The sequence below is a fragment of the Conger conger genome, chromosome 15 (assembly GCF_963514075.1).
Source record: "Conger conger chromosome 15, fConCon1.1, whole genome shotgun sequence".
Taxonomy (NCBI): Eukaryota; Metazoa; Chordata; class Actinopteri; order Anguilliformes; family Congridae; genus Conger; species Conger conger.
In genome coordinates, this window is record NC_083774.1 from 7,635,996 (window position 1) to 7,659,802 (window position 23,807).

General features: G+C 44.9%; 1 protein-coding gene and 1 long non-coding RNA gene across 3 annotated transcripts; one reads left to right on the forward strand and one right to left on the reverse strand.

The window, feature by feature from the left end:
• Positions 1–816: 816 nt before the first annotated feature.
• Positions 817–20,638, reverse strand: LOC133111180 (uncharacterized). 2 transcript variants are annotated; one of them, XR_009704966.1, is made up of 3 exons: positions 20,498–20,638; positions 8,574–8,649; positions 817–918 (listed from the first exon to the last, which is right to left on the reverse strand). It is a non-coding gene; the product is annotated as an uncharacterized LOC133111180 (long non-coding RNA). The 2 variants fall into 2 exon arrangements; XR_009704967.1 differs by lacking the exon at positions 20,498–20,638 and adding an exon at positions 10,574–10,785 and having other exon boundaries at positions 8,574–8,646.
• LOC133111177 (cysteine--tRNA ligase, cytoplasmic-like) lies at positions 5,431–23,577 on the forward strand. The gene is made up of 22 exons (XM_061221339.1): positions 5,431–5,764; positions 8,345–8,436; positions 8,923–9,011; positions 10,664–10,760; positions 11,126–11,224; positions 11,942–12,091; positions 12,220–12,360; positions 12,716–12,804; positions 13,068–13,189; positions 13,543–13,655; positions 14,177–14,305; positions 14,535–14,664; positions 15,145–15,248; positions 15,945–16,042; positions 16,953–17,142; positions 17,595–17,663; positions 17,797–17,878; positions 18,450–18,530; positions 20,533–20,600; positions 21,918–21,977; positions 22,303–22,386; positions 22,755–23,577. Exons 1-22 carry the CDS (start codon positions 5,743–5,745, stop codon positions 22,881–22,883), a joined length of 2,238 nt encoding a protein of 745 aa, XP_061077323.1. The 5' UTR covers positions 5,431–5,742; the 3' UTR covers positions 22,884–23,577.
• Positions 23,578–23,807: the final 230 nt, after the last annotated feature.

Consider the following 23,807-nt stretch of genomic DNA (forward strand, 5'->3'; position numbering starts at 1 on the left):
GGGTGATCGACGTGGCCAGTCATCAATTGTTTTGGCCCTGAACATCTCTTTGCTTTCTGAGCATTCAGAATTAACCCAAGACAAGCCATAATACTACTTTCACCATGTTTCATAGACGAGGGAGGGAGAGGGATGCTTTGGATCATGGGCAGTTCCATTCGCTGTCCACTCTTTATATTACTTTAAAAATACGGGGGCTCATTCCAATCCCTTAATTTCCAAATGTGAATTGGGCAAATGGAATGTCCTTGCTCCCTCAAACATCAGTTTGAAGCCACGTTTGTAGTTACTTGGACGGTTAAGCCCTCTAGTGGCCGGGAGTAGAAGGGGCGCAACATAAAGCAACGTGGCGATAAATTAGCCGGCAGGCAACACAAACCAAGAAATCAGTATATGCAATAAAGAATATTTATTAACAGGAAATCGGCGACACAGGGAACAAAGAGGACTATTAGTGGCACCAAATCAAAAGATAAGAAATCAAATCTCACCAGGCACCCAAAAATACAACGGGTGGTGCTCACTGCTAACCTAAGAGTATTGAACAGGTGGTAAGACTACGTGATGTACAATGTAGACCCAAGGGTCTTACCTATCCCCGTTTGCCCCTGGGTGCAACAAAAAGATACTAAACAAAAGATAACTACAGTAGGCTGTTCAAACAAATGAAATCAATGTCTAAATACATTACATTACATACAAAAAGAAGCTTCACATGAATACTTAACCAAAGAGAAAAGACCAAACAACCCGACTGGAACTGAATCAAACAGCTCGGCCACAGCACTCATGAAGGGAAAACAGTGCTATCTAGCGATCTTATCCATCTTATCTATCTATCTATCTTTCTAGGGTGGGGTGAGCCGATTAGTTATCTGCAACAGGTGATGAATGCTGAGTGGAACCAGGCACGTGCATCTGAATTGAAAGGAGAGAGTGAGAAGACGCCAGAAGGGGGAGACAAAGCAAAGAACAACAAAACAGAGCCACACAACATAACCAAAACACATGAATAAACCCACACGAGATATATATATATATATATATATATATAGAAACCTATCTAAGGGGATAGAACATACTGAGACTTGTTTTTATTCATCTCTGGAAAAGAAAGTGATCTAATTGCAGGTAAACAACAAAAATTAACCTTGTTTTACTCATTAAACAAAAGACATCAACATAAATCCATATTCTAACTGAGGAAAAAAAGTTAGGACACCCTACCCCCTAATACCTAGTGTTACTCCCTTTGGCTGAAATAACTTCAGTGAAACGCTTCTTGTAACCATCTACCAGTCTCTGACATCAGTCTGAGGAAAGTTTTCCCCACTCCTCAACGCAGAATTCTTTAACCCGTGAGATGTTTGAGGGGTTTCTTGCATGTACAGCCCGTTTCAAGTCACCCCACAGCATCTCAATGGGATTAAGATCTGGGCTTTGACTGGGCCATTCCAGGACTCTCCACTTCTTAGTTTTCAGCCAGTCCTTGGTGGATTTACTGGTCTGTTTTAGGTCATTGTCATGTTGCAGGGTCCAGTTCCACTTCAGCTTTAATTTTTTTTTTTTTTTTTACAGATGGTCTCACATTTACATTTACATTTTTGTCATTTGGCAGACGCTTTTAATCCAAAGCGACTTACAAGGGCATAGGTTCTACCATAAGTCAGAGCATCACATCCAGAAACTAGCAAAATACACAGGAAATGCTGTTCTAAACATAGTTGTCATCTGAAGTGCATTTTTTTTTTTTTTTTTTTTTTTTCATGTTCCTCAAGCACCCGCTGCAGCAAAGCATCCCCAAATCATGACACTTCCACCTCCATGCTTCACAGTTGGTATGAGGTCATTTTCCTGGAACGCTGCATTTGGTGTGCACCAAACATGTCCTCTGTTCTGGTGTCCAAATAATTAAATTTTAGAGACTCATCTGTCCAAAGAACATTATTCCAGAAGTCCTGGTCTTTGTCCATGTTCTCTCTGGCAAACTTCAGTCTAGCCTTAATGTTTCTCTTGGAGAGTAAAGGTTTCCTCCTTGCACACCTCCCATGAAAGTTAAACTTGTGCAGTCTCTTTCTGATTGTAGAGGCATGCACTTTCACATCAACAGTCGCCAGAGCCTGCTGTAGGTCCCGTGATTACATTTTTGGGGTTTTGGAGACTTTTTAGCATCTTGCGGTCTGCTCTCGGGGTGAACTTGCTTGGACGGCCAGACCTGGGCATGTTGGCAGTTGTTTTGAATGTCCTCCACTTCTAGACTATTTTCCAGACAGTGGAATGGCTGATTTCTAAATCTTTTGAGATCTTTTTAAATCCCTTACCAGACTCATAAGCTGCTACAATCTTCTTTCTGAAGGCCTCAGACAGGTCTTCCAACCTCACCATGGTGTTCACTCTCACATCAACAGTCAGGAGCACACCAAACTAAATGTCTGAGGTTTAAATAGGGCAAGCCTCCTTCAAAATGCTGAGTAACAATGTTCTAATCATGTGCACCTGATGTGATACACCTGTGTGTGATTTCAGCCATTTTAGGTGGGAAAAAATGTGGGGGTGTCCTAATTTATTCCTCACCAGAAATTGCATTTTTGTTTTATTACATTTTGCAGAAAGTTTTTAAAAGGATTTTATTCAGATTTACTTGTTTAGTTATACTACTTGAATCTCTCAGTTTTGTTAAAATTGATGTTAAATATCCATATGTCTAAAAATGTTTAAAAAACACACAATTTTCCATAGGGTGTCCTAATCTTTTCACATGACTGTAGGTGTCAGCTCATATTTCTTTCAGTGTTCGCAGGGGAATAAGGGATGGCAGCTTGTTCTGTTTCTAGAAGGAATTCCAATGCAATGCGAAATGCAGAATTTCCCCATTTTGTTCCAGCTGTAGGAATGTTTAATGCTAGTGGTACGTGTGCTCTAGTGGGATAGTTTGGGACATGAAATGAAAGGAGGCTGGTTAGATACAGAGGTAGTTTGGCAATGAGCTCTATGTGTAAATAAGACTCCATGATGCTTTCTCCTGAGCTCAAGGGAGGGCCACTCCAATTTGTGGTAGAGCAGGCTCTAAAGGGTTCTAAAGGGTTCTAAACCCTTCGCCAGTGATGAATCTTAAGGCACTATGATAAATGGGGTCAAGGGAATTTAGGATAGTGACTGAGGCGTGCATGTATAGGATGTCCCCATAGTCAATAATTGGCAGGATATTTGTCTGTATAATACTTTTTCTACTCTCCAGGGTGAAACAGGTTTTATTTCTATATAGAAATCCAATTTTAGGTTTCATTTTGTTTCTCAAATATGTAATATGGTGGCTGAAGGATAGATTAAAGTCTAGCCAGATGCCTTAATACTTATATTCCTGAACACGTTCTATTTCAGTGTTGTTTAGAGTGGTGAGGCGCACCACCGAAGGATCAGGGCTCTTGATGGAGAAAATCATAAATGTAGTTTTACTGGCATTTAAAACCAGTTTCAGACTGGCTAGAGTATTGAATGGAATTGAAGGTTTGAAGTAGCAGGAGGGCTTCACTGGTAGAGGGTGCTGTTGAGTTCCAGCACAGAAATGAACATTACAAGGAGTAAGATAAGAAGCAATTTCAGTGATATAAATGGTGAAAAGTAAGGGACCAAGAATGGATCCTTGAGGGATTCCTTTCTTTAGGGCTAGGAAGGGAGATTTACACTCATTTGATAATACAACTTGCATTCTATTTGATAGATAATCCTGAAACCAATTGCAAGTGTTTGCATCTAAGCCTATGTCGGCCAGTCTCTTTAGTAAAATAGAGTGATCAACTGTATCAAAGGCTTTAGAGAGGTCAATGAACAGTGCCGTGCACTTCTGTTTGTTATCAATGGCTGAGATAATGTCATTCACTACTAATGTGGTGGCTGATAAATTGCTATGGCCTGGTCTGAATCCGGACTGATGAGAATTCAAGATCGAGTTCATGGTTAGAAAGGTGCGGAGTTGAATATTGACTAGATGTTCCAGGATCTTGGTTAAGCAAGATAATTTGGAGATAGGGCGATTGCTATTGACATTTGATTAATCTCCCTCTTCTAAAATGGGAGGACATGTGCCCATTTCCAGACATTGGGAATAATGCCTTTCCGTAAGGGAAAGATTAAAATTATTCATTTGTGGTTTTACAATTCGGAGAGCAGCAAGTTTTAATAAGTACGGATCAAGGTAATCTTCCCCATTGCTTTTTATAGGGTCAATATTCAATAGTGCTTGGGAAACTTCATCTTCAGAGCATAGACTAAGGGTGAATTTTTCCCCAATCAGAGGGAGCCTTATCGGGCCTTGATTTAATTTCAGCGTGGTCTGAGGTGTCTCTGTGTTTTCAAATAAATAGCCTGCATCGATAAAGTGTTGGTTAAATGTGTTCCCTATATTAATATTTTCAAGAATTAGTCGCAAATCTGTTTTGATTTGCTGAAACGAGGGCTCGGATGGTGTTGTTATTCATAGATTTTATAATATTCCAAAATTTGGAAGGATTGCCGTTATGCTCCATCAGCGTATTGATGAAAAATTCAGATTTGGCCTTTCTGATCGAGGCAAGGTTGCACCTCCTGCTGTGTGATTATTTCACCACCTGCTGGTCGAAAATGTTTTCCGGGTCAGGAGCAATGAAAGGAAAAGTCTGGAGAAGAATCTGCAATTGGAATGAGCCCCTGGTCTCATCTGCCCATAAGACTCTGTTATAGAGCGCTACAGTTTTTTAATAGATCTATTAGCAAACTCCAACCTTCTGTTCTCAAGGCTCGTCAGTGGCATCAAATACCCGCCAAGTTTTGGCTTGGTTTCAGATAGATTCATTTTGACTTTTTAGCCTCATGATGGCCTGCTTTTCTGGCATTGACACTTATTTAGCTTGGTCTTCATGTTGAAAGACAACAGCAAGGGAATCAAATGGCAAACTCTGCACCTATAATCACCTCTATGTCTTATATTAACTTTCTTGTTCATGAGGTGATGATGCATACACAAACAGCAGCCAATTGTCCGGTTACTTTTTTAGGACTATATATTACAAGGGAGGTATATCTATCTTTTTTTTTTATCAATGTGGAAAAAAGCTCAGCAAATGCTTACCATCTTACGTTACATGGTCCTTTGATCATGGTCAATATGTTTTAGGGTCAGCCGCTGGTCAGACACACCGTATTTCTTCATCAACAAGCAAACCTGACGGCCCTTTTCAATCTGCTTGTCATGAAATTGTTTTTATAAATTGTATGATCTAGGCCAGGGGTCGGCAACCCTGGTCCTGGAGAGCCGCAGGATGTGCTGGCTTTCGTTGTTACTTGGCATTAATTGATCAATGAAAGCCGTTGATTACACAGTTAACTCACCTCACCTGGTTTCTTGGTTCTGAATCGGTTGCTTATTTTAAGGTGGAGACGAAAGCCAGCACACCCTGCGGCTCTCCAGGACCAGGGTTGACGACCCCTGATCTAGGCTATATAAATCGCCATAAGATACACCTAATGCAATTAGTTTCGAGATAAAGACGAGATTTTGAACGAGATTATTCAATACCATGAACACGTATATATAACGTAGAGTATTGTACCTACGTTGAATATGCTTTCCCCTTTAAAAATCTGGAACACGGACCTTACTAATATGGAGGCGGAGCTGTGACGCCAGCAGTCAAGAGAAGGAGGTAGCTCTTCCGCACATGTTCATCTACCAGAACAAGGTTGCATCAGAATCATATCGCAGCGATGGCAGGCTTGGGAGATTTGGGTAAGATGAATGTCGTCCACATTGTATGATTTATTATTATTATGAAAGGAAATAAGCCAGTATGTATTATGTACCAAAGGTATTGCTGTCACAAGTGCACATTTAGCATGTTTTTTAACGATACACGTTAAGTTGTCTAGGGAGCTAGCCACAATGTTAGCTGTGCCGATTTGGTCACATTTCGTTTCTGACAGATGTAAGGCATTTACTTTTGACACCATTACATTTGCCTGCCAGGTGTATGCCTGTATATGAAGATGATTAGCTATGCAAGACGCATATTCTTCAGTATCTTATTTAGTGCAACTTGCATCTGATTCTCATTTATTTTGATGCGTTGCTAGCCTACCCAAGCTTACTGGATTTATTTATACGTTCGTGCAATTCATTCATCGGTAACGTTAGAGCAAATTAGGCTATTTCATTGAAAAGCGGACGCACTCATTGCTTGTAATAGGACTGGTGTCTTGGGTCATTTCTCAGAAATGTGCTGCTGACAAGGAGAAGAAAGTGAAAGCAATATCAAGATTAGGCTGGCATAGATATGACACATCTATTGCCTTTTTTCCAAGGTTTAGGACAAATAATCTGGAATAATTCATAGATTAAACCCTGAAGAGAATAAATTGAACACCCGTACATTTCATAGTGCTGGTTATCCAAAACCGTCTTGTCAGTTCTGACCCGCTACTGATGTGATGGAGAACATTCAGTATCTTATTTGGCGAACTTGCATCCAGTTCTCATTTATTTTGATGCGTTGCGAGCCTACCCAAGATTATTGGATTTATTGTTACGTTCGCGCAATTCATTCATCGGTAACGTTAGCGCAAGGTAGGCTATTTCATTGAAAAGCGGACGCACTCATTGCACGTAGTAAAGGACTCGCGGCGCAAATGTATGAATAAATCCAGTAACCTTGGGTAGGTTAGCAACGCATCAAAATAAATGAGAATTGGATGCAAGTTCACCAAATAAGATACTCCATCACATCAGTAGCGGGTCAGAACTGACAATACGGTTATGGATGACCAGCACTAGCGAATATACGGAAAATATGAATGCGTTGTTCCATTTATTCTCTTCAGGGTTTAATCTATGAATTATTCCAGATTATTTGTCCTAAACCTTGAACAAAAAGGCAATAGATGTGTCACATCTATGCCAGCCTTATCTTGATATTGCTTTCACTTTCTTCTTCTTGTCAGCATCCCATTTCCAAGAAAGGACCCAAAACCCCAGTCCATTATTACAAGCAATGAGTGCGTCCGCTTTTCAATGAAATAGCCTAATTTGCTCTAACGTTACCGATGAATGAATTGCACGAATTAGGGATGTGGCAAATCATCATTTTTAGTAACCGGTTGCAAATCAGTTTGGGTTTAACGGTTAACCGTTTCACCGTTCACACTCCTAATAGATATGACACATCTATTGCCTTTTTTTCAATGACACTTCATCGGTAACGTTAGCGCAAGTTAGGCTATTTCATTGAAAAGCGGACGCACTCATTGCTTGTAATAATGGACTCGGGTCTTGGGTCCTTTCTCGGAAATGGGATGCTGACAAGAAGAACAAAGTGAAAGCAATACCAAGATGAGACTGGCATAGATATGACACACCTATTGCCTTTTTTTTTTTTAAAGGTTTAGGACAAATAATATGCAATAATTAATAGATTAAACCCTGAAGAGAATAAATGGAACAACCGTACATTTCATAGTGCTGGTTATCCAAAACCGTATTGTCAGTTCTGACACGCTACTGATGTGATGGGGAACATTCAGTATCTTATTTGGTGAACTTGCATCCAGTTCTCATTTATTTTGATGCGTTGCTAACCTACCCAAGCTTACTGGATTTATTGATACTTTCGCGCTAGGAGTGTGAATGGTTAAACGGTTAACCGGTAAACCCAAACTGATTTGTAACCAGTTACTAAAACTGATGATTTGTCACATCCCTAATTCACGCAATTCATTGATCGGTAACGTTAGCTCAAGTTAGGCTATTTCATTGAAAAGCGGACGCACTCATTGCTTGTAATAATAGACTCGGGTCTTGGGTCCTTTCTCGGAAATGGGATGCTGATAAGAAGAAGAAAGTGAAAGCAATAACAAGATGAGACTGGCGTAGATATGACACACCTATTGCCTTTTTTTAAAGGTTTAGGACAAATAATATGCAATAATTAATAGATTAAACCCTGAAGAGAATAAATGGAACAACCGTACATTTCATAGTGCTGGTTATCCAAAACCGTATTGTCAGTTCTGACCCGCGACTGATGTGATGGAGAACATTCAGGTGTAGACCGTTTTCCGTAAAACTATGCATGTTGTCCATCGTACTTGACGTTTGTGTGCACCCTGGGCATGGTTCCCCATCGCCCAACGTCAGGTTATTAGTCACAGATATTCTATAGGGGAAACCTGTCTCCTACACAAGAAAAAAACAACAGAAAAAAGGTCTGAGCCAGGTCTTATATGGGATGGCATACATTACATAACTGCATTGTGTTGTAAGCCATTGTATCTGTGTGAATGGAAGCTAACGTGCCACTGAAACTGTGCTTTTCAGCAAAGGGAAAGAGGGTCCAGCCCGCTTGGTCGGCCCCGGCTGGGACTGACCCCCCCAAACTGCGACTCTACAACAGCCTCACACGAAGCAAGGTCAGGCAGTGTGAATAATACAAATTGGAACAAGTTTTTGCTCCTGTATTAATAAGGACGTAAACACATTTGTATATCACCTTTCATCTCACACAGGCTTTTATAAAGTGCTTTTACGATAAAGCTGAGAAGCTCACCTCAGCCAGTGTGTTGTATCCACGTGGGTGATGCAGGGCAGCCATTTTGTCCACCAGAATATTCACCACACGTCTGCTGAGGTGGAGAGGGAGGAAAATGAAACGATGAAATTCAATTAAAAATCAGTTAAAAAGAGACATTATTCAGGTGCCCAGATTTAGAGGAATAGACTCAAGTTAAAAATAGACTCAATTTAACCTGCAATATTAGGGGTACCCCTGCGGCAATCCTTGACCGTTTTTAAGACTGGAACTGGGTGATGTTCCTGATCAAATCAAATCAGTCAATCGCCGTGCTTTTGAGAGGGTGGGTGGGTCTCCGTTTGACTGACTCAGTGTTTCGTTGCAGGAGCTGTTTGTCCCACAGAAGGGGAACAAGGTTCTGTGGTACTGCTGCGGTCCCACCGTGTACGACGCTTCGCACATGGGACACGCCAGGTAACGCAAGACCCCACGTTTCGTACATGACACGCCAGGTAACGCAAGACCCCACGTTTCGTACATGACACGCCAGGTAACGCAAGACCCCACGTTTCGTACATGACACGCAAGGTAACGCAAGACCCCACGTTTCATACATGACACACGCAAGATAACGCAAGACCCCACGTTTCATACATGACACACACAAGGTAACGCAAGACCCCACGTTTCATACATGACACACGCAAGGTAACGCAAGACCCCATGTTTCGTACATGACACACGCAAGGTAATGCAGGACCCCACGCTTTTGTACGTGACAAACACAAGTTGGCCAGAGAAGCCAGGAAGTAGGTGTTGGCTGGGTGTTGGCTGCCTATTTCAGCCCCTGGTCATCCTGAAACTGGCTGTTGAGGAAGCCGTTTTGTCCAGTCGTGTCCATAGATAAGGCGGGGTATTGCATCATTTGGGTGCAGCACAATGGCCCGGGGGGTTATTCATTTAGAAACTGAAACCCCGGGAAAAAGTGCACGCAGCGCCATTGTATAAATCAGCCCCTTTTTTGCCTGTACTGTACCTTTATAGAAGCAAAGAACACATATGTTTTGACAGTATATGGAAAAATCTACACCTGTACATAAAAATGAATGCAAGGCTTTACTGTCCATATACATTTTTTTTTTTAAAGATATTTTTTAGGCCTTTTTCAGCTTTATTGGACAGTATATAGAGACAGGAAGAATGGGGGCGAGAGAGAGGGAAAGACATGCAACAAATTGTCAGACGGTCGTATTCGAACCGTTGACGTTGCGGCTCACAATGAGCATGCGGTCAGTGCTCTGCAGGCTGCGCCACCGAGACACCCCCCCTGTCCATATACATAAAAAAAAAAAAATTGTCTCTTATTTACCAGGGACAGTGCACATTAATCAACATTTTCAGTTTCCACATCCGCCAGAGTTAGCTAATGAGCTCATTTTCATCTGTACTCCCTAACTTGCATGTCTTTGGACTGTGTGAGGAAACTGGGGTACCCAGAGGAAACCCACACAGACATGCAAACTCCACTCAGGAACCCAGGACCTTCTGGTTGTGAGGCAACAGTGCTACCTATTGTGCAGCCCTTGTTTCGACATCTGATTTCCTGATTTCCAATTCTTGTCAAAACGGTTGTGTCATGCTCTATTTTTATGTTCTATTTTTAATGCTGAGATTAAATTGGTACATTACAGTAGCTGCCTATTTTACTGTAACCTGCACAACCCATTTGCTCTGCACTTACATTTTTGCAACTGTTTTCTCCACCAACCAGCACAACTTGGAGAAATGTGGCTCTGTGTTATTTATGAAAACATACCTCTTTGTGAATGTAGCCTGCTGACATGCTCTTAACCCTTAAGTCCTGTATTTGACCCTATAGAGGGTTGGAACATTATCCAACCCAAATCTGCGCTACATGATCATCTGCCAAAGAATTTGTATCCAAGTTACTTTATCAGTATAATCATAAAATATTAATTTTAAGAAATTCCTTATTTTTTTATGTGGACCAAAAATTGGCAAATAATGAACCATACCTCAAGAGAGTTCTTTCCATTTGGGAGGAAGATAATTTGAAAGATGATTTGTAATCTTGTGCTGAAATTCTCTCTTTTTTTTTGTTCCAGATCCTACATCTCATTTGACATTCTCCGGAGGGTTCTGATGAACTATTTCAAATACGATGTCTTCTACTGCATGAACATCACAGACATCGACGACAAAGTAAGAGGGCTCTGGACGTGGCAGGCTGAAGTACCATTACTTCCAGTTTCGATATGAATGCCGTTACTGTAAATATGTACAGGAAGTTTGCTGTGTGCACCAAAATATCACAGGAAGTGGAGAGGGGGGGTGATTGGATCTGGTGGGGGGAAAAACAAGGCGTGGGGGAATTGGACTGAGGGAGGGGGTAGAGGAGATAATGCACAAATACTGATAATTAAAAAAAAGAGAAGAACATCCCACAGGATTATGGGCTAGATAGGGTTGTAGATTGGCCAGATCGATGAGATTTGAGGGCAGGGGGGTGGGGGGGGGTTGAGTGGACTGGGCTTGGCTTCCATGTTTTCCATCATCATCCTCGACAGATCATCAAGAGGGCCAGGCAGAACTACCTCCTGGAGCAGTACATGGAGCGCAAGCCCAGCCCGGCCCAGATCCTGCAGGACGTCCTCACAGCCAGAACGGTGAGGCACCTCCCCGGCCAGCGGATCACAGGCAGCGGAGAGCCCAGAGATGCGCTGTTATAATGTCTGGACATCTGCATTGTCACTGTGTTATTTGATTTCGCAAAAAGATTTATACAGAGATATTTATAATGCAGATAAAATATTCTTTTCTAAATTAAATGGGCATAAATATCATTGTCATAATATGGTAATATGCAAAGCAAACATTCCAGCCATAAAAAGAGAAACAGTATGTTAAGAGTTTCATATATTCATATTTTGTAAATATAAATTTGGAGTGATATTTGCAGAAGGGGATACTGGTGCCTGTGTGGAAAGGGAGTTTCACTGATAGGCCAGCAGAGGATGGACTTGCCCCCTATAGCCTGGTTCCTCCAGAGATTCCCATTGGAGGAAGGCCCAAGGCCCTTAACCCCGCATTGCTCCAGGGGGAGTCTAATAAACTGCAAGTTGCTAAATAATTGTAAAATAAAAGAAGCAGAAAGGTGTGTATTCCGTGCTATGGCGTTCCCGGTGTGTATTCCGTGCTATGGCGTTCCGGTGTGTATTCCGTGCTATGGCGTTCCCGGTGTGTATTCCGTGCTATGGCGTTCCCGGTGTGTAGTCTGTGCTATGGCGTTCCTGGTGTGCAGTCCGCGCGATGGTGTTCCCGGTGTGTAGTCCGTGCTATGGCAATCCCGGTGTGCGTCCTGCTGAAGCATATCCGATTCTCAGCCCTTCCAGGCGAAGCTGGCCCGGACCACGGACCCGGATAAGAAGCAGATGATGGAGAGGCTGGAAGTGGCGGTGAACGCTGGCCTGGGGCCCCTGCAGGGAGCAGTAGAGAGCGGGGCCACAGAGAGTGTCCTGCAGAGACACGCCAAGGTGGGGGGGGCGGGGGGGGGGGGGGGCGGTGCACTTTCCTTTTCTTTTCTGAAATGAGCAATGTTTTTAAATAAATGGTTTGAGGATTATGGCATGAGTTCACCCGTTTTGGCATTTTCATCCTGAAGGTGTTGCTGGAGGAATCCAGAGACCTGCTGTCGGATTGGCTGGATTCCCAGTTTGGGAGCCAGGTGTCGGAGAACTCCATCTTCTCTCTGCTGCCGAAGTTCTGGGAAGGAGAGTACCACAAGGACATGGACGCGCTCAATGTAACGAACACGTTCACTCCTTTTCCCGCTTCTGATCTTCTGCAGTTCAGCTTTCCTTTTACTTCACATCACATAACATCACATCACATCACATTACTTCACTGTCATGCTCTGCTAAACTTGTTTTGATGCTGTGGGCAAAACATCATGTGATTTGTTAAATACCAAACTTGACGCTGTTCTGCTAATTTGCTGCCATTGCGCATGTTTCATTTATAATTTATTAAATTTAGGAAATATAAGTTTTCCTTTTTCATTCAGTGAGGGCTTTGTATTTTTGTAGATGGTCTGCTGTAATGGCAGGTACTGTCCCAGTGTACTGATCCCCCCCCCCCGCTTCCGTCTGTGCCCTCAGATCCTCCCCCCCGATGTTCTCACGCGGGTCAGCGAGTACGTTCCCGAGATCGTGCAGTTCGTAGAGAAGGTCATCAACAACGGCTACGGGTGAGTAAAGAGGACCTGTCAGTCTGTGACCCCGTTCCTCAAGTCACGGTCCCCCAGGGCCGACAGCTGCTGGTTTCCCGCCCTCCCTTTCCCTGGGAGTCAGGTGTGAAGACCGTCCGGCCAATCAGGAGTTCAATTCATTTGCTGGGAGGAACCAGGGCCGTATCTTTGACTTCCTCCGTTTGTCCATGCTTGCCATTGCACAGACTGTGACGAAAACGAAACGATGAAATGTCAAACCTCCTGAAACCTCCGCTTTGCAGGTACGAGTCCAACGGCTCGGTGTACTTCGACACGGCCGGGTTCGACGGCTGTGCCAAGCACTCGTACGCCAAGCTGGTGCCCGAGGCGGTGGGGGACCAGGAGGCCCTTCAGGAGGGAGAGGGTAGGCGCGCGGGAATCATCCAAATCTGCCACTGTCACACAGACCCATCTGTGAACATTAATTATTGTGGATCTCACTTGTTAAATAAATATAATAATAATAATGAAGAGGTGAAGAATATATTATTTTGGTGGGGAGGGGGTTCTAGAGAAACCACAGATGTGGAAAAGATTATTGGAAATCTGGGTGGAAAAGAATAGAATGGAAGACAATAGTCTTAGTTTTTCCCAGGGGGAAAATATCAGGTGGAGTAGCCAGCGTACAAGAAACAAAAATAAACAATTTACATGAATTACATTGAATAACAGAAGTTGCATCTTTGATGTTCTGAGACTCTTTGCATGTGTTTGCAGGAGACCTGAGTATCTCCGCAGACCGGCTGAGAGAGAAGAAGTCCCAGAACGACTTTGCCCTCTGGAAGGCCTCTAAGCCTGGGGAGCCGTCCTGGGACTCACCTTGGGGGAAGGTAAGCCCTCCACCAACTGGCCCAGCTGCCACAGATGGCATAGCCTTGCACCAGGGGTCCCCAACCCTGCTCCTGGAGATTTGTAGGTTTTCACTCCAACCATAAGACAGCACACCCCATTCAAGATGAGTTTAGATAAGATAACTCATCAAGATGCTAATTGGAATCAGGTGTGCCAAGTTAGGGTTGGAGTGAACCTACATTGGGGGAAAGGCAGGAATACACCCTGGACTGGTCGCCAGTCCATCGCAGGGCACACACACCATTTACTCACACACTCATACCCACGGGCAATTTAGACTCTCCAATCAGCCTAGCCTGCATGTCTTTGGACTGTGGGAGGAAACCCACGCAGACACGGGGAGAACATGCAAACTGCACACACAGAGGCCGACCGGGATTCGAACCCAGGACCTCCTTGCTGTGAGGCGGCGGTGCTACACACTGCACCATCCGTGCCGCCCTCAATGTCAGGTTAGCCTGGTTGGTAGCATTGTGCTTAAACGTGCTTCTTCTAAAAGGGCCGACCAGGCTGGCACATTGAATGCTCTGCGATGGCCGGGTCCATTTTGGGAGAGTCCATGGACATCCACGGAGGGGGCTTCGACCTGCGCTTCCCCCACCATGACAACGAGTTGGCGCAGTCCGAGGTAAGAGCAAGCCCATGGTCACCCCCATTGTTACGATAAGCGTGTGAGGCAAACTAATTTGAAGGTCATCATTAAAGACATGGATTGAGCATTCGGTAAACTCCTGCATGTCAAAGCTGCACCAGATAGATGGTCTACTTAAGAACATGGATAATGTTCAGTAAGACTAATGCACTTCATTGTAGATCTTCTTTAGGATGTGGAGTAAGACAAATTTGCTTCCTCGTAGGCCTTCTTTGAGAATGACTACTGGGTGCGGTACTTCCTGCACACTGGTCACCTGACCATCGCAGGTTGCAAGATGTCCAAGTCCCTGAAGAACTTCATCACCATCAAGGATGCCCTGGCCAATCACTCAGGTAACCACAGCTCGTACCCACATGAGTCAGAGGAAGACCATTTATATGCAGTGTAACAGCAATGAGTCTGCATCATCTAGACCGACAAGATACCCTCCCTCCCTCCATGGCCAATTCTACAGCTAATTACGCAACGTAGAGGCCTACTGGCCACAATTGCCACTGACAGGGTCTGGATACTCGACCATGGGCCCATCCACACACTGGAAGAGAGCCTTAGCAGATACCAGACCATGGGGCCCATCCACACTAGAATAGAGCCTTAGCAGATACCAGACCATGGGGCCCATCCACACACTGGAACAGTTGCATGTTCATACTGACGTATGTTTGCGTATTTGCATCAATACATGTTTGGACTGATGCGTTTGCGTGTTTGTATTGACGGGTTTGCGTGTTTGTATTGACGTGTTTGCGTGTTTGTATTGACGTGTTCGCGTGTTTGTATTGACGTGTTCGCGTGTCTGTTGCTCTCCTCAGCTCGACAGCTGCGGCTGGCCTTCCTCATGCACTCCTGGAAGGACACCCTCGACTACTCCAACAACACCATGGAGTCCGCCATCCAATACGAGAAGTTCCTCAATGTGAGCTTGAGTTTTTGTTGTGGCTGTTCTCCAATCCATTAAACGTTCTGCCCTCCCGCAATTCCACTCACCACATCCACTTGGGGGAATCCCTTTAGAAACCAGAAGTTGCACGTTGTCCTTTTCGAGTGCGGTCCAATTTGCTCAAAATGGAAGTGAAGCAACATAAGTCGGTTGACCCTCGATTGTGGTCGAGGGAATGAGTGTTATCCGTCTCGTGGTACTTTATTTTATTTCAACACATTATTGTAGTTTGTCAGGTTAACATTACTCTTATTGATGACTAATTGGCCACTGTGCTTGGTGACATCACATTTTTGTGTTCCTGAGAGTTCTGTATGATGCTCTGGACAGGAATGTCTAAGTCAGGGATGGCACACTAAAACTCCAGGGAGACGCAGTGTCTGCAGGTTTTTGTAGTTTCCATTCGGTTAGCTCAATTGAGGTCTTGAGAACAAGGGATGTGGATTATTTCACTAATCAGTGACTTGAATGAACCACTGGTGCTGAGAACAACCAAAAAAAACTAAACAAAACACAGACCCTCCTGGACTGGAGTTTGTGGTCCAAGTGAATGTAAAGTAACAATTGAATCGGCAAGACGACCTTTCCACAGACTAAGCTCTCCAATGTCTGTGCTGAAGTTTGACTCCACAGCTGAGTGATTTAAATGTATGTTTGTGTTTATAATCGTAGGAGTTCTTCCTGAACGTTAAAGATATCCTGAGGGCACCTGTTGACATCACAGGCCAGTTTGAGAAGTGGGAGGCTGCAGAGCTCGAGCTGAACGACAGGTGAGTGTGTGGGTGTGTGTGTGTGTGTGTGTGTGTGTGTGCTTAACCGCAGGTGAGTGTGTGTGCACGTGCTGAACCACAGGTGAGTGCACGCTGAACCAAAGATGAGTGTGTGTGCTTAACCACAGGTGAATGTGTGTGCTTAACCACAGGTGAGTGTGTGTGCGCGCGCTGAACGACAGGAGTGTGTGTGTGTGTGTGCGCGCTGAACCACAGGTGTGTGTGTGTGTGTGTGCGCGCGCTGAACCACAGGTGTGTGTGTGTGCTGAACCACAGGTATGTGTGTGTGTGCGCGTGTGCTGAACCACAGGTGTGTGTGTGTGTGTGTGCTGAACCACAGGTATGTGTGTGTGTGCGCGTGTGCTGAACCACAGGTGTGTGTGTGTGTGCGCGTGTGCTGAACCACAGGTGTGTGTGTGTGTGTGTGCGCGCAAGTGTTTCTGCTGTTCCTGCAGCAATCGACTCGACTGCGCTGGTGACATGCTGCCCCCTAGTGTCCATCTTGTGCTTTGCAGTGCTTGGGGAAACAGGAATGTGTCTACAGCTGAACTCAGACATTAGTAGTACCTACAGCTACAATATATGGTGTTTCACTTCCAGCAATGTGCCTGCATTACTATACAAAAATAGTGGAAAAACAAGATTTGAATACATGCTAAATAATACATTGAATGCATGCATAAAAATTAATCGATAGTTGATCCTGGTCCTACCTGGCTAATAAATGTACCGCTCTTTTTTTGAGCGGTGACGCTAGGATTCCCCCGCAGGGTTACTATGACGGCACAGATTTTCTGTGTTATATCTCTTTGCTCTGGATGAGCGTCCGCGAATGGCCTAAGTGTGAATGTAATGCAGCCGAAACGCCTCCAGAGGGAGCTCTAACGCCGGCGTCTCTGCGTCTCCGCAGCTTCTACGAGCGCAAGGCGGCCGTCCACCTGGCCCTGTGCGACAACATCGACACGCGGGCGGCGCTGGATGAGATGAGGGCGCTGGTGACCCAGAGCAACACCTACATGGCCAGCAGGAAGGCCAGCAAGATGGCGCCCAATCGCATGCTGATGAAGAGCGTGGCCTCCTACCTCACCGACATGCTGAAGGTGAGCGACGCCCCCCAGCGGAACGCGCGCGGCTCGGTCCCCATGGCGACGGACCTCAGCGAGCGAGGGCCAATGCACCAGGGCTCGTCTGTGACAAAAATAAAAACCCAGGGAATATTTTTAGCTGGCCACACCAAACCGCAATAAAATCAGCGTTTGCAACTGGCCTACTCACTTTCCACGAGTTCCTCGATTGCTCCAGAGAAATTGCATCCCTGATATACAATGTATGTGAATGAAGAAATGGTACTATTTTATTGAATTATTCCAGTTGCTTTTAGTCTCTTTTTGTGTATGTATGTATAATTTGGCTTTTGTAGCCGTTGTGAATGTATCTAATATCTTGTATTCAGACTGTTTGGTCCCATTCTTGTGCCTTATTGGCAGGAAACTGATTGTTACAAAATGGAGGCTGTCCCTGAGATTCACACTGTCATTCTCTCTCTCTCCAGGTGTTTGGGGCAATTGAAGAGTCTGAGCAAATCGGATTCCCCGTGGGAGGAAGCGGACAGAGCGTTGACGTAAGTGCTGAGAAACGAGGGAGGGGAGGAGGGAGGGAGGGAGGAGGGAGGAGGGTGTGGTCGATGTAAACCCCTCTGTGATGTCATGCCTTGGCGGAATGGCGTGTGACCAATCGTGTGGTGTCATCCACAGCTGGAGAGCACGGTGATGCCGTACCTGAACGTTCTGTCCGACTTCAGAGAGAGCGTCAGGAAGATCGCCCGGGAGCAGAAAGGTGAGCTACCTGTGACCTCCTTACAACACCCCACCCCAAATACTGTTTCTAAATGCCCCTTACATGCTACTCATCAATACTGCTTTTCTTAAATTCTGCACTTTTTAGTATAAATGAACAGATATAAGGTCACTTACTGTACCCTTTTCCCCAGATGTAAATGGCACATAGCAGTTTGGATTATTTGTGGTTTTTAAATGGTAAATGGTTGGAATTTATGTAACACCTTCATCCAAAGAGCTGTGCAATTGATGCATCTTATTCACCCATTCATGCACACACTCACACACTCGCACACCGACAGTGATTGGCTGCCATGCAAGGCACCAACCATCTCGTCAGGAGCATTTGGAAGGTGTCTTGCTCAGGGACACTTCGACACCTAGGGCGGGTATTGAACCGGCAACCCTCCGACTGCCAAACCACTGCTCTTACCGCCTGAGCCAATGTCGCTCAAAACAAAGAGAAAGTTAACTGAACTAAGAACATTGGGCTTAATGCTGTCCCCGGGGGTGGATAGAAAGTGGTTTGACCCCTGACCCCTGACCCTTGACCCTTGCCCTCCCTGCAGTGACCGAGGTGTTGCAGCTGTGCGATGCCCTGCGTGACGACATCCTGCCAGACCTGGGGGTGCGTCTGGAGGACCACGAAGGTGAGCCCCTCCTCCCCAGCCAATCGCAGCGCAGCCTCTTAACCCTTTCAGTCCCAAGCCCGATATGAAGTGGCTCCGCCCAAATCCCCAGGGGTTTTGACTTTGGTTGAGAGAATTTAAATAGGGGCTCAAAACAACAGTCTTGATTGGTTGAAAAGGTGTAAGGTATGGCACTCTTGGGACTGAAAGAGTTAAACCAAACCTGCCTGCACAAAGGTTCTCCCTGAACAGAGGCCCAGGGAAAGAGTTTGGTTGGACACACCTGTCATTTATGCCGTATCATTTATGTGTGCCTGAAAAACAGAAAAGCATAAATGCCAAGAAGGTTTATTTTGATTGCAGGCAAACCATTACTTGAAAGCAAAGAAACAAGCACCATTGTGAAAAAAGGTTACTCGTCTTATTCCAGTATTGTTAACTTACTTTCTTACGACGTGCCTAAATGATACTAAATTAACTGAACAATCAAGGGGACAAAACGGACCAAACAATATTTACTGGTTGTGTGTGTTTATTTCTATTAATATATTTTCATGGATTTATGCATTGTTTAAGCCTATATCTTTGTCAACCATCCATAAGAATGCCAAGCCCACATGGCCTTATAAGACACAACTGTTTACAAACAGAAATAAAAATCAATCAATGAATCATACATTTTAACGACTCCAATTTAAAAAACTGACAATTGCCGTCATGAAGGATTAACTAGTAATTTGGTTATTCTGACCCAACCCTAGTTCCAACCAGTTATTCTGGCTTAATTTCATTCTGAACAGCTTTACACACCCTGACTGGATTACTCCCCTTTCAAACCAGTTTTCCCACCAACGGTACATGTAGGTTTACCCATTTATTTAAAATAAAACGACTAAAGTCAGATACCATAACATTTTTTACCCTTAATAGAGGCAGATCAGAAATGAACGACATCCTGAATTTCCGAGGCTCTCTCTCCCTTGCCGAATAGAAAACGGTTATAAGGGTGGGCAATACGGCCTAAATCACGGTCTACGTTTGCACTCCTGCATTGGATGATAATTATATGTCCTCGGAGGGAAATCTGCTGTGATGCACTTCCGTCACGTCACACCTGAATGGAACAGTGGAAGGTAAGTTATGAGGTGATGCAGTGATAAGAATCCTTACGGTCACACACCGTCACTCCTCTGTAGTGCGTGTCTGCAGTACGTCTGCATTGTGACTGTTCACACTCTCCAGTCAGAAAACGCCTTGGGAGTGGCCTTCTTTATATTCACAGTGGCAGTTGTTTATCGAGCTGGAAGTGTGTGTGTGTGTGTGTGTGTGTGTGTGGTTAAAAACAGCCAGTTTTAACAGCTCTGCAGTACTGCGTCGTCTACTTTTCTGGGGCCACACCCTCTGCTGGACTTGCTTGCCCAATTACATCCCGGCTGGGGGGATGCCACAACACTAGCCTTGCTGACTCTACAGCAACATCTGCAAACCTGTTTTAGCCCTGTACAAGCCTGCCGTTACCAGTAATATGCTAGTATTGTGCTAACCTGCTTTAGCCATGAACAGGCTTGGACCTACCAGTGCTGGGCTAGCACAGTGCTAACCTGCTTTTGCCCTGTACTGGCCTAGACTCACTAATACTGGGCTAACATGGTGCTGCCTTCCTCTAGTCCTGCATGGGCCTGTGCTAGCTTTACATTACATGTCAGTCAGAAAACAGTCAGTGGACAAAGCATGGATGGGTTACGTCACTCTCACTCACACACACACACACACACACACACACACGCGCTTAGTGGCTTCCTGACTGCGCAGTCTCTGGCTCCGAACTATACAACATGGCCACGCTGGTAAAACTTGACTTCCCGGGCTTCAAAACGTTTTTCACGATCCCATGGACAGCCATTGGGTGACATTACAGGCGCTTGGTCCATACTTGGTCCATATTTTCCGACTTTCTATCATGTGAACGTATGAAGGCTTTGACTGACCTGGAACGCCTCCCTGTGTCCCTGTGTCCATCTAGGCCTCCCGACGGTGGTCAAACTGGTGGACAGAGAGACGCTGCTGAAGGAGAAGGAGGAGAAGAAGGAGGTAAGAGTCACTTTGTAAACGTTTAAACCGGTATTTACGCTGCCAGACCCGCTGAAATAAGGAACCCCTTTTACGGGGTAATGATCAAACCCCCCCCCCCCCCCAGTCCAGTTCTTACTCTTGGCATCTGAGTGGTGTGGTGTGGAGATTCCTAAACTATTACTCAAAGGCTTTAGTGTCCAAAGATAAAACACTTGAAATTGTACTTCCCTCTGGGGTCTTTCAACGCACATGTTCCTGGTGATGGGTATGCACTTTGTACTTTTGTTAATATAAAAAAAGTGCAAGAGTGTCTGCCAAATGCCAATAATGTGATGTAATAAAACTAGATTTCCAAGAACAGTCTGTGGGTGTGGGCCTCCAACTAAGACCACCTATGTATGAAAGAATAGGGAGAGGTGAGGAAGGTGTTCACCACCACTGAAAAACCTTTAGGCTCTTTCATCCACAGGATCCAGCACACAGCAGAATAGTGCTGCAGCATAAATAGAATTCATGTCACAAAAATCAATGGATCACTGCGGTGGTCGGAGAAGGACGGTTGGTTGGTCTGTCCAAGGAACACTGCAGGAAAAAGAAATGAAGGAAGACTCACCATGCTGACCGTTATTAAACATTAATTGTGATAGAGCAGTGGTGGCACACGACAAAAGTAACAGACCTTGATGCATCAGTTCGTTGCAGTTGCACACAGCTGAGGTTGGCCAGCTCACATAGTTGGCTCGCCGCTCCGGCGGTGGGGGGAGGACTCAGCAAGGGGGGGGGGGGGGGAGGTTAGTGAGATTGCCGCATACAACAGCACCCCCTCGTTCTCAGGATCCCCTGATCAATCTGGGACAGGGTGTAGGTGGTGCATGCCTTGCTAACACACGAGCAATTGGAATTGGCTACTAATTGGGAGAAAGAAAAAATCTTAAACAAATAAATAATAATAATTGTGAAAAATTCTGCCGTTGCTTGTCAGACTCTAAAGAGAAGAATCCTGTTGTGTCCCATTGTCTGGCCTGTTTTGAGTTACCCTTTGGAAGATTTTGCCGGTGCATCTCTGCTCCTGGTCTGCAGTTACACTGCGTTTCCTAACCCTGCACGCTCGACCCAATGCAGGGGTCACCCCGCCTGCTCAACCCAACACATCTGTCGATGAGCTCAGCACAGCTACCTGTGCCCTTGAGAGAGAATCTCTCATTTCTACAGAGAATGTACTGGCAGGAAGAGACTGTCATACCCAAAGCCCAAAACTCATCAACCTGATAAGGATCCTCACATGCTGTATACTGTTAATCAGTTATCTCTCCCTCTCCCTCTCCCTCTCTCCAGATTGAGCAGGAAAAGCAAAAGAAGAAAGAGGAAGCGGCTAGAAAGAGAGATGAACAGGAAGTGTGTATCTGTCTCTTTCGTCTCCCTGAATCTCTGATCAGTCCATTTTAAAAGTGCTGTGACGGAATGCTCCCCTCCCTTGATTGGTCACTTGGATGCATGTTTGCAGCCATACATAAAGTAACACATCGCCTTCACTGTAAACATTCAGGGGGTGGGGGGGTGGGATCTGCTTTTGTTCCAGTAATGATAGCCCTGTCCTCATCAGAACTCTGTTACCCATCTCCCACTTAAAACCATGAGGCTCTTGCTCTGATGTAGGAATTCTGTAGATGATACTGATGATGTCATCTCCCCCCCTCCCCCCACATTGCCATCGCTGCAGGCAGCTAAACTGGCTAAGATGAAGATTCCGGCGAGCGAGATGTTCCTCTCGGAAACTGACAAGTATTCCAAGTTTGATGACATGGTAAGGAATGGACGTGTATTGTGTGTGTGTGTGTGTGTGTGTGAGAGAGAGATATTGAGTGTGTGTGTGAGTGAGAGACATGGCTCAGGCAGTAAGAGCAGCCGTCTGGCCTGAGCAAGTCACCTAACCCCCAAATGCTCCTGATGAGCGGGTCGGTGCCTTGCATGGCAGCCAATCGCCGTTGGTGTGCGAGTGTGTGTATGAATGGGTGAATGAGAAGCACCAATTGTACAGTGCTTTGGATAAAGGCGCTATATAAATGCCAACAATTTACCATTTCAGAGAGATGCTAAGTGTGTGTACTGTAAGTCTAAGTGGGACCCAGTCCGTGCCAGATGCTGAAACAGAGCGGTGTTTTGCTTGTGCAGGGCTTCCCCACCCATGACCACGAGGGAAAGGAGCTCAGCAAGGGCCAGTCCAAGAAGCTGCGCAAGCTGTACGAGGCCCAGGAGAAACTGCACCAGGAGCACCTGCAGATGGCCCCGAACGGGAACTGAGGCTCATGGGAAATTACCCAGGAGCCTCCGCGACCACCCGCGCCAGCCCTGAGCTCCGCCCACAGTGCCCGTCCGTCCGTCCAAACTCTGGACCACACACACCAATCGATGATTCCTCCCTGCTTAAAGAATTACGCTTTTAAAAAAATGTATTTTACCATAAGAATCTTTACTATTTTGGGTAGATTAGTTATTTTCCAGTGTTAAAAATGCAATGCAGACCTGATATGACTGTGCTTTTTATTTAAATCCTTTTTTGAAAGGCAAGCTCTGATCTGGCAGAGATGAAGATCAGGAGATCAAGATGTTGCCTCAGCAAGCTTGAGAAAGAACAGAGAATGAGAGAGTGATGAGAGGAGGATGGATCATTTAGTAATTTGTGAGGGTTTTGGAGACATCTGAACAAGCAAGCAAAAGCAGGGTTGCCTTTCCTCATTTGATGCATTAATTTGTACGTCCAGTTATATGAGTGGTTTTTAACCCTGTTCCTGAAGATTCACTGTTCTGCAGGTTTTCAATCCAACCCTAATAAAAGCGCACCTCGTTCAACAACTAGAGATCTTGTTGACCTGCTAATTAGGTATGGATTGAAAATTAAAACCTTCAGGACGGCACTGTCGATCTCCAGTAACAAGGTTGGGACCTACAGAATTATATTTCAGTTTTAAATAAATAGTTTACCATTTGTAATCGATATTAAGTTTTATGTGTTTCTTCTTCATCAACCAACACAGTGTGATTTACTCACAGGGACAGGTGTGCATTAGCCTGTGGTGTGAGTGAAATATGTCATTTATAAAATATGATAAACAAGATATATGTATTTGTGCTGTTCACATTCTCAAAGGGCTTCACAATGATGACAGGGAAACTCACCTCAACCACCACCACTAATGTGTAGCACACACCTGAGTGATGCATGGC